The following is a 10,747-nucleotide window of genomic DNA, read 5'->3' as shown; positions in this document are numbered from 1 at the left end:
AACTGCAGCCCTGGAATGAAAAAGATACTGGCTTCTTCCTGGGTTTCTGGAAGCATCAGAAAAGGAAGCTCCCCTCCTGTCAGTTACACTGAGAGAAAAGATAATCCTAGGTACCAACGGGCAGAAGAGAGGCAGGGATGCCAGAAGTCATCCGAAACTTTGATGGCCCCTGACCATGATGGGCAGCTTCCTTCCAGCCCAGTGGAGATAGAAAATCCTGAGATCTGTGTAGCAGCCCCTAATATCTACATCCAAGCAAGGGATCTTCATGAGTTCAGTTGAAGAAACCAGGTGATAGTTTGCAGGGCAACCTGGGAGTAGTGAGCAGAGTCCACACAGAATTAAGCCACAGAAATCCATTGGAGGTCCTGGTGGAGGCAAATGTGTCTAGAGGGCACTGGCAGGGGGTGGGGGGAATCCATTATCCCAGAAGGGGTCATGCTCAGCTGCTCCATGAGTCCATAAAGCAGGCCTTGGGGACAATTAAAAAACAACAACAGAGGTCTATATTTATGGCTATGTCCAGCAAGAGACCAGGGAATAGCTTGTGGGATCTTAGCTAATCCTGTTTTGAGAAGGAATGACTCCAAATGCCAATAAAATTTGACTGTTCGTTTTCTCCTTTCATCTTTGTGCAGATCCCAAATTGAGTTGCTCAGTTCTCAGTTCCCCCCTGGATGCTCCCACTTCCCCAAGCAAGGTTTAGATTTGGGGATGGAGGTGAGTAGGGTGGGCTGTTACCTCCTCTCTTCCAAGGGCTCCCCCCATCTCCCCCTGTGCAGCATCGACAACCTTGTGGAGACAGTGGGAATGCCCACGCCTCTTGTTCGCACCTCGGCAGAACCCTGGGAAGTTGTCCCCCAAAAGCTAAGGATGCTGCTGCTGCTGTTCTTCTTGGGTTTCAAAGGTCGCATATAAGCTACTATTCTGATCTTGCCTGGCTGGCTACAGCTAAGGAGAGCCACCTGGTTTAAGCAGGAGAGCTTTTCCTGAGGACGCCCACAGCTCCCGGTCACAGACATGATGGCGCCTGGAGGGCTGAGGACCCTGCCTCTGGACCCTCCTGGGCTCTTCTGGAGAAAGCGGAATGACTCAATGCCACCCTGCCTCCTTTCCTCTGGGTGTTGCCTCTCCTGGCTGGGTGGGGCCCACTGGCTGGGCTAGGCCCTTTCAAACCAGGACCTCCACTGATTTTTCCTTCCGACAGCTCAGCCTTCCTGGAAGGGAAAGGCCGCGGATGCAAAGAAAGCGGTGGGCGCTCGGGGAACAGGGAGCCCTGCGTGGCTGGACACGATCTAGAGAACCACAGCCGGGAGGGGGCCTTCACTTCCGCTTGGGCTCCGCCTGTTGCAGGCGCCGAGAGAGGTCATCAATCCGGACGTTCTTCAGGTGCAGGAGGTGCTCCAGTCTGCGGATCTTCATCTGCAGAATCTGAGGGAAAGGGAGGCCCAGAAAAGGTTGATTTTCACAGCAGCAGCAGCAGCTCAAGGAACCAAGACCCTGGTGGCACCTGAAAGCCACGGGAGCCCTTGTTTGCCATGAGAACGTGAACCAGGGGACGTGGGAGACTGAGGTGGCTGGGTGAAACCACCATGCCAGCAATGGGCTGCAGACAAGGTGCATCCTGCCCTCACCTGGATGGTCTCCTGGGAGGCCAGCAGGGCCTGTTCCCGCTCAGCTAGATGGAGGCGCAGGTTGGCATCAGTCTGCAGAGGCATTGGGTAGTTCTGCTGCCCCTTGACCCCACTGCAGGTGGAAAAGTTCCAGAGAGCATCACATTCCACAAAGTGTGGGCCTCCCCGTCACATGCCCAGGAGTCCCCCCAGAGTACACACGCCCATCCCGAGACTGAGCTCAGGACCCTTCCACCTCAGAGGGGGAGACGGAAGCCCACTTCCACTTTCCCCTTAAGTTTGGTAGACTTCTTAACATGGCCTTTCACTACCCCGGCTCTCTTCTTCTCCATGGATGGGCCTGAACCTCCCTTAGAGCCATCACAACCACCTCCAGGGGCATCTGCCCTCCGCGAAGAAGTCCTGAGAACTTGGGCAGAGTTCGGCCATCCCTCGATCTCAATCTGCTGATGGCCCCATCTCCCCCCCGGACTCTCCCTCCAGGCCCCTCGCCTCCAGCTTGCAGCCTGTTTCATTCTGCAGCCTCACTTGCTTCCCTGGGCTGCAGTTCAACTGGACGGAAAAGGGCAAAAGTGGTCCCCCACCTGCTGGATTCCTGGCTGGGTGCAAACGCGGCTGCTGCCCCCCTGCCCGCCCCTCCCTCATGCAGCGGCCTGCCTCAATGGTACCAACTTGTCTGGCAGAGGGCAGTTTCAGCTGCTCACCTTTCTGATCCAGGGGAGTCCTTGGTATAAGCCCCGGTGCTGTTCGGTTTGGACTTCGAAGTGTAGCCTGCGAAATGCCAAATTTGACACCCCATAACTAAGTCAGAATTCACTGAGGGCTCTTCAGCCAGAACTCTCCACTCACTGTCCCACTTTGGAATTTCTAAAGGGCACTGAAGGCCTTTTTACAGCAGACACACATTTGCTGCAGCTTTCCTCAAACAGGTGCCCTCTTCCTCAATCCAGCATGGCACCTGGCCCTCCTGGGTGTGAGAGGGTGTAGGTGTGCAGGAGCTTGGTTGTGTTCCCACAATACGCTCAGCCATAAACCAAACCACCATGGGGCGGCAAGGGCAAATTAAACTTACGAGTGCCTGTGTCCAGACCACACTTAACCATGGTTACTGTTAACCTTGGCCAGCTTTGGGAAGGCTTATTGCCTTGTCCAAGCTCCACCCATTTGCTTAGGGTTTAGGGTCTTGGTGCAATCTCAGAAAAGCGGGGTAATTCAACAATCAGGTTAAGCCTCTTGTCCGAATGCCTCCCCAAGGGAGAATAAAGCACTGTGACTGGCAGGGAGGGCATCCCAGCCTTGCTGGCCATAAGCCTTTGCCTGCCCTTGCTCTGCCTGCCCCTACCTGTGTCCATGTAATTGCTCTCTTCCAGAATGGAGCGCATCCCCAGGTCCTGTTTCAAGAGAGAGGAGAGGGTTGCACGTGCAAATGCTCCAGACCCCCCCGCTTTTCCTCCCTGCTCCGCCAAACAAAGTGGGCCCTTCTCCCAACCCGCCATTCTGGAAAGGGTCTCTTTGCAGGAAAGGCAAGAGCAGGGGAATCACGGAAGCAGACCCAGCAGCCCGGCTTGGGAGAAAGGGCCATGGAGGCCCTGAGGCCTAGAAGCAGCTATCTGACAGGGCGGGGGGGGGGCAGCTTGGAGAGCAGAGCAGAGCTTAAGGGCACTGATTTCCTCTGGAGGAAGGGGGTTTATGCCTCAGTATTTCCTTGGCACAGCAGAACAGGTTGAGAAACACTGGTTTAGACATTTCTTGCCCAGGTTACAACATAACTGTGTACAAAACTAAGTGCCACCTGGGCTTCAGGACCTCGGACAGCTCCAGCAGTTAGTCTATGTTGCCATGTCCAGCCAGGGCTATGGCACCAAGACCCAGAAGGTACAATTTCATCTGTGACGCAATGCAGAACGGCAGTGCCATCCTTTCCTCAGAACTGTTAAGAGGTCCACAAGATGTTGTGGCAGCCCTAGCAGCTGCTACAGATCCCAACCTTTGTCCCTGGCATTTTGCTTTCTACTAAATGCGACCTTCCCTTGACAGAAAATGGAATAAATCAACACAGACTTGGCCAGGAGCGAGTGTGGTGACCTATCTTCAGGGTTCATCCTTGGCCTAGATTTGTGGCTGTGCTGTTCTGAAATTGAGAACACCCATTACACTGGCCTAGGTGGTGAAGCATCCCTTTCATGAAGGGGTTTCCCTTAAAACGAGCAGCATCGGGCAAGGCCACACCCGCCCCACCTGTCTCATGGCTTTGGTTCAGACAGACAGACAGACAGACAGGGGAAAACAGCAAGGTAGATCTCCAGGCAGGCAAGAGGAGAGTGGCGAGAGAGGCATAAACCTGGGGCAATGGAGTCGGGAAGGAGCAAAGGCTGCAGCAGCCCAGAGGAGTTGGTGGACGGCCCTGGAAAGAAGCAGAAGGGAGAGGGAGGCAGGTGTAAAAAGAAAAAAAAAAAGAGGGTGTGTTTGCCACAACCCCCCCTCCCATCAGTCCTCAGAGAGTTCCTAGATCAGGGGGCCCTTCAGGCAGTCCCTCATGCCCTGGTCACCTCACAGCTTGGCTACTGCAATGTGCGGTACATGGGCCTGCCCTTGAAGACCACCTGGAAGCTCCAGCTGGTCCAGAATGCAGCAGTGTGAGCAGCGACAGCATGCCTCGGTATGCACCTGGAACAGCTCTGCTTCGCAATCTGTACTGGTTGCCAGTGGGCTTCCAGGCTGGTCACTACCTATGAAGTCCTGTATGGCACAGGGCCTGGTTACTGGAGGGACACCTGTTTCCCATAGCATCTGGCCGGCCGGTTCGATCTGGCAGGGTTGGCACGCTCCAGTTTCCATCGATGAAGCAATGCCATCTGTCTGGACCCCGGAAGTGTGCCTTCTCTCTAGCAGTGCCAGCCCTCTGGAATGAGGTTCCTCCCGAAATTCGAACAGCCCCCACCCTAATGGCATTTCAAGCGGCCCCAAATACCTGGCTCTTTGCCCAGGCCTTTGGTGGAGATGACCGACACCCCTTTCTTCCTTTCTGATTCCCCTCCAGGTTTGTTTCTTTTGCCATCATTGTTCTTTCGCCTTGTGCTGTTTTTGTGTCTTTTGTATTGTTCTTTCTTTTTAAATGTTTTTAACAATCGTAAACAGCCCAAGTTGCTGGGAGTTAGGCAGCATATAAGTTTAGTAAATTATTATTAGTTCCAGACTGTACCTTTTCAATCTACGCAAGGATGCACACATTAGAACAGTCGTCTGTACAAACGAACATGCCCCGCTTGTACAAGACCAGCTGTCAGGGAGGAAGATTGGAGAAGATCATTTTACTTCCTGACATACAAGCCTTCTCCACGCAGGGAAGACCGTGGGGGCACGCTGGTGTGTATGCATGGGGGAGCCAGCCCTTCCAGGGCTACAAAGGATTAGCCCCTTGTAAAATAAACTGTATACCCAGAGGCAGGTTGGCCATCTCAGGAAATGAATCCCAATTGTGCAGTTGGAAGAAACCTCGAAAAGCCCATCAAGGCACAAATCAGGGTAAGAGTGAACCTGGGTAAGACTGAACTGGTATCGCCCTGGGCTAGCAGCAGGCAATTCTGCCAGCTGTTCCTTCCCTCTAAAGCAGTGTTTCTCAACTTCCGCAACTTTAAGACGGGTGGACTTCAACTCCCAGAATCCCCAGCCAGCCATGCTGGGGAACGTCTAAAGTAAATGTCCTCCTGACTACCAAAGAGTCTACCGGTCCCTCAGTCAGATCCACCTGTCCCTTCACCGCTGCTGATCTTGTAAGTATGCCAATTATTTTGTCAGTGCAGAAATCTGCTGGGAAACAACCGTTTGAGGACTGTCTTAACAAAAGGCCTTGGAAATCAGAGTTTGTAAGAGCACAGCTTTGATTTTTTCCCCACTTTTTCAGCACCTAAGAATGCTCTCAGAGCTAACATGTGTGCCCTCTGCTGTCTTAGGCTGAAAATACCACTGAGGTTTCAAGGGGTGGAACTATCTGGTGCATCTGCAGGGATCTTCTGCATTATGGGGATCTCCGCAGGTTCCAGGTCCAAACCAAGAGAGGAACTACTTCACGCTGAACACTATTTGTGTGATTCTGCATGGCGGTTGAATGGCTGGCTCTGCACAGTTCCCTGGATGATGGAAAAGTTCTCCTGTCAAAGCCCTTGGAGATGAACAGGACGGGCACAAGAGCAGAACATTTGGGCAGAGTCCCATCCCCTTTTTTCATGAGCCAACAAATAAAAATTCCTTGGGATCATTTTCCAGATCTCCTCTTTCAATACTTTTTTCTGAACAGCAAAGCAAAACTCCCTCAATGGGTCACCCTTCTGATATGGGAGACATTTGGCTGGGAATTCCAGGTGCTCTAATCCCCCAGGCTGGGAAGATGCCAGATGAAAAAAGGCTGAGCTATGCCAGTGTTTCTCAGCCTTGGCAACGTGAAGATGGGTGGACTTCAACTCCCAGATTTCCCCAGCCAGTCCACCCGCCATCAAGTTGCCAAGGTTGAGAAACACTGCTTATGCAGTGTTTCCCTGACTGCCTTCAGGGAATCAGAAAGTATTCTTCAGATGTTGGCTTCAGATGTTTTAAAAATGCAAATAAATAAAGTGTGGGTTTTTAAAATATGCAAGCGTCTGGGTGCACAAACCCAGATTTTGATTTCAAACCTTGATTTTTCTGCACTCAGGTTTAGATGGTTCTTGTTAAGGAGTAACAAGTGAGAGAAACACAGCTCCCCTTTGTAGAGACATCTGCAAGAGGCTTGTGGGTAAGCTGCTGTCCCTTGGCCCTGTTGCACAGGCTGCTTGTACGTTGGAAAAAAGGGAAACGCAAGCCTTGGTTGTTGGGAGGACTAGCAGTCTAAGAAAGGAAAAGAGCTCAGGATGTCAGGATTTGCTCATGGGGGCCTACTGCCCATTGCCCAGCCCCTACTGACCTGATAGGAGGTGGTAGACATCATCTTGGCTTGCTTCTGCTTCTCCTCAATCTTCTGTCTCAATGGGATCAGCACTAACTCCACCACTCCAGGGGTGCACTGGGCAATCTTCCGGACGATGTCTTCTGGGATGGAAAAGTTCAACTTGCTTAACACTTTCCTGAAAAAGATGTATGGAACGCAGCAGATGAGTCCACCCACAGCCCCCTCAGGAAGAAGCAGGTGGAGACCTTCCCATACAACTAACTGGGGTCTTGGCCCACTGGGGATAAAGGCATTAAGCAGGGCCAGAATGAACTTTTCAAAATTCAGTAGCCAGATGTGTTCAATTTTGAAACAAAAGAGCACCCACTTCCTAAGAAGGAGAGTCTAGGCCAGGGGACAAATGCCACTACATCAATATTCACATTGCCCTTTGGGGATCTAATACTTCCAGCATGGCAAGTGAACCACCAGAAAACGGGCTTAAACATTTTGGCATGACATGTCCCAGTTGGCAATGGCCAATCTCAATCGATCTGGGATGGGTGATTTTGAATGCTGACTTCATCTGTGGGATACTGACCTGTTCAGGTGTCCCCAGTTGGAGAGCTTTTGTTGTGTTGAATTAGCTGGAGCATAATTGTGCATTTCCACCATTTTGGGAAAGTAAAACTTCACCACCTCGGCCACCAAAACTGGACGGGAAATAAAGAGAAGCAGTGGTGGCAGATGGGGTTGGCACCTAGAATCCTCTTCTCTTAACCTGCCCTCCATTCTGTGGATACAATCTTCAGCAACATCACTTTCCCCCCCTTTTTTTTGACTGAGCAAAACAGAATCAATATAGGAAGGGAAAAAGCAAGTTTGAGGATCAATGGAATCCTTAGGAAATGGTTTGGTACCGAGCAGGGCAAGGCAAGGATGGGTGATGTTACTCTGGTTGTTGAATGCCTTCATGGATAAATGGATCAAGGAAGTTATGCCTGATAGGGAAAATGGAGTGAACAACTGCAAATTATACATTGGTGGCAAAAGACTACGGCAAGTAGCTGAATGTGTGCATTTTATAGGATGTTTACGGAAGAAGGCAAGATGGGTGGAGAAATTTTGAGATGCAGAAAAGCTGGCAGAAAGGTAATAATAGTAGGTGGTCTGTTGTGAGGAGTCAAAATGCATTTCTCTAAGAGATTGGTTCTGCCCACTTTATTATATGGAGAGTTGGGTGGGTCAGGAGAAACATGCAAGGGGTCAAACGCAGTGGGAGCGGTGCACTTGCGAAGTGTGTCTGGTAGCACCAGAAGAGATGAAGTCAAGAACGGAAGGGTGTTGACTGAGCGTGGACTGAATACGCAAGTCGGTGACCGGGAGGAAAGAAATGCGTTGCAGGAGTTGGTCATATAAACAGAACGAAGGAGGCCTGAGTCACGCAACAAACAAACGGAAGAAGAGTGAATGAGCAGAGAGGAAGGGGAGGCCGAGGAAGTGGTGACCGAGACCTTCAAAAAGAGCAATGAGAGTAAAAGGCAGGGTGTGAAGAGCTGTAATGGGCAGAAAAGTGTAGAAAGGTACCGCAATGGCGTTGCTTACCCCAAAAGGGAATTGTGTGAAGGGGATTGTTGTCTGTCAAAGCAGAATCCACAAAACAAACAAACAAATAACCTGACAGCAGTGCATTTGGGTATTATGCTACCAGAAGTGAAGTCTGGGAAGTGTTGGTCTTTCCTTGGAAGAATCTACATGTGTCGGATTCTACAAAAATTTATTTACTTTCTATAATGTATTTGGGTGACCAAGAGGTCTCCTTGATTTTTTTGATCAAGCCTATCAAAAAGCCCATATGTTAACTTCCCATAGAGCAGTGTTTCTCAGCCTTGGCAACTTGGGTGGACTTCAGCTCCCAGAATTCCCCAGCCAGCATGCGTGCATTCTGTCCCATGCTGTAGCCTGTGGAACATCCTACTCCTGTCCTCAGAAAATCCAAAGCCCTTGGGTGGTGCTGCACCAGAGATAGCCATGCTGTTAGGAGCCAGCCTCAGAGGTACCAAATCACCCCTCCCTCGTGTAAGTCTTAATTTCCCCCTTTTAGATGTAACCAAGCAGCTGTGGGAAGGGGAGATGGAGTCTCTGGGTAAAATGAGCATGAAAAAAGATGATTAATCTGGAGAAGATTCCCTTAAGCCACTTTCAGATTAGGCCTCTGTTAGTAATGTTTGTATACGTTCCAGATTAAAAAAAAAACACCTAACACAGAACTTGTATTTTATGGCACCTAGGGTAATAGGGCTGGAATCATCAAAAAAAAAAAAAAAATCAAAAGCAGGGGTAACAGCTGGGAGGGGGCTCAAAAAAATAAAAATGCACTTGGTTGTGGCTGCCATCTTGACTTTTTCAACCCCTTCCCTGCAGACAACCCTGATCAAAAGAGTTTCTCAGAATCTGTTGCCACCCAGATGTTATGCAGTATCTCCAGATTCTTTTCAAAGTTTTATTTAGAGTAAGGCAATCATCACACTGAGCAGTTGGGAAGGGTTTGGGTAACCAGCCGTGCTGCAGAAAAGATGAGCCAGAGGTGAAACCAGGGCTGCAACTGGGAGGGGGGAAGCGGGGCATGTGCCCTGGGCGCTGTGCTGGGGGGAGCCAAAATGAGCCCTGGGGGGGGGGGCGCCAAAATGGGCGCCGAATCCATGTTTGCCCTGGTGACACAGACCCTAGTTGTGGGCCTGGGTGAAACCAGCTACATTTTGTGGCTTGTGAGAACGCAGCTGTTAATCTGGGTTAACTGCGTCCCGCAAAGCCGGCTAGCCCATTTCCCGGGTATTCCCACGCTTGTCGTCGTCTTCTCCCGGTTCTAATTCTTTCAGGGCATTTGAAGAATGCCGCCAGCTTTCCCCCAGAGGTCCTCCCTGTGCTGCAGACCACCCCTGCAAGGCGCCCTCCCTGCAGAGACGCTTAACGGGGGCTCTCCTCCCCAGGGAGCATACGCTCCATCCGCTGACCCTGAGGAAGGGGCTGGAGGTGGGGGGGGGGGAGTGGGGCTGAAGTCCCGGCTACTGAAAGGGGGAGAGGGTCTCCAGGGAGCCTCTGAGTGCTGCAAAAATTCAGGTCGCCATCCCCAACCGGGTGCCCTCCAGAGAGATGGGGATGGAAGACGGAAAAAGACCGGCCACCTCTGGAGGGCACCCAGTTGGGGACGGCTGTTTTCAAGGCTCCAGGCTCGGCCCACTCCTTCTGCCCCCCCGCCCAAACCTCCATCGCTGAAGTCGCGGGCGATGTTCCTCTTTGGGCGGGAGAGAGGAATGGTGTCCACCCAGCTGTACAGGTCGTTGAGGCTCTCTTCGTCCAGCTCTCCGTGGGCCATCTTGCCTCCGCCTGCCGCTGCCACCCCCTCCCTGGGCAGGTTGCAGAGGGCTCCGCGCTCCTTCCTAGCCAGAGGGGCTGGGGGCAGCCATATTGTTTGCATGGACAGCCATGGCAACCGCCATGCCCCCCCGCAGGCGAGGCATTGTGGGAGTGGTAGTTCTTTCCAGCCCCAGGCGACACAGCCACCACAACAGCGTTCCTAGGCAACAAGGACATCCTAGCAGCGCCGGGCAACCGATCCTGGGAGATGGAGCAGCAGGCACTTCCTGGGGCATAGATGCTTGGACCACAGCTCCCATCGTTCCCAGCCATCCTGGAGCAATAGGAGGGGACTGCTTTGAAAAGAGAGAGACAAGGTGTCATGTTCACTGTTCCAATGTGCACTGCACATCGTAACGTTTCACATGCCATGTTGCTGACCTTGTGCCAAGCTCTGTATCTAGGTTCGTTTCAATGGAATGTGTTTGGGTTATGTGCTCAGCTCAAGGACTTTTCCACCGCACCGTCAGGAGCCGTTGGGAGCACCTGGGATTGTGAGCCTGGGAAGAGTCCACGGGGGGAGGGATCTCGTTTGTACCGAGGGTTTTTAGTTTGCATTTGGCGCGCTTTTCCCATTCTCAGGTTTCTTTGTACTTGCCTACTATTCTTAAATAAACCAGATTTTGTTAAGCTTTTGCTTGTGAGTCTGAGAGTATTTTAGGATAGGCAACCATTACATAAAGCTGAGAATCTCCAAAGTAGACTGCTAGCTCCTACCGAGATCAATTCTTGTGAGGGAAACAGTTAGCGATGGCAGAGTCAAAACTAGCGTCCGGGGAGCTCGAGGAGTCGA

The 10,747-nt window shown here is 51.6% G+C and overlaps 1 protein-coding gene across 2 annotated transcripts; it reads right to left on the bottom strand.

The window, feature by feature from the left end:
- Positions 1 to 1,104: 1,104 nt before the first annotated feature.
- Positions 1,105 to 9,960, bottom strand: SPEF1 (sperm flagellar 1). 2 transcript variants are annotated; one of them, XM_063310390.1, is made up of 8 exons: positions 9,802 to 9,960; positions 7,139 to 7,250; positions 6,574 to 6,733; positions 3,976 to 4,038; positions 2,977 to 3,025; positions 2,339 to 2,405; positions 1,635 to 1,746; positions 1,105 to 1,431 (listed from the first exon to the last, which is right to left on the bottom strand). In XM_063310390.1, the coding sequence occupies exons 1-8, from the start codon at positions 9,911 to 9,913 to the stop codon at positions 1,324 to 1,326; spliced, it is 783 nt and encodes a 260-aa protein (XP_063166460.1). In that variant the 5' UTR covers positions 9,914 to 9,960; the 3' UTR covers positions 1,105 to 1,323. The 2 variants fall into 2 exon arrangements, with proteins under 2 accessions (XP_063166460.1, XP_063166461.1); XM_063310391.1 differs by lacking the exon at positions 3,976 to 4,038 and having other exon boundaries at positions 9,802 to 9,956.
- Positions 9,961 to 10,747: the final 787 nt, after the last annotated feature.

The sequence above is a fragment of the Candoia aspera genome, chromosome 8 (genome assembly GCF_035149785.1).
Source record: "Candoia aspera isolate rCanAsp1 chromosome 8, rCanAsp1.hap2, whole genome shotgun sequence".
NCBI classification, from domain to species: domain Eukaryota; kingdom Metazoa; phylum Chordata; class Lepidosauria; order Squamata; family Boidae; genus Candoia; species Candoia aspera.
This window is presented reverse-complemented; position numbering and strand designations above follow the sequence as displayed.

Coding starts and splice junctions, on each gene's coding strand:
- SPEF1 (XM_063310390.1), bottom strand. CDS start 9,913: ATGGCCCACGGAGAGCTGGACGAAGAGAGCCTCAACGACCTGTACAGC. Junction 6,734..7,138: donor AACTGGGGACACCTGAACAG/GTCAGTATCCCA, acceptor CATCTTTTTCAG/GAAAGTGTTAAGCAAGTTGA. Junction 1,747..2,338: donor GACTCCCCTGGATCAGAAAG/GTGAGCAGCTGA, acceptor TTCCACCTGCAG/TGGGGTCAAGGGGCAGCAGA.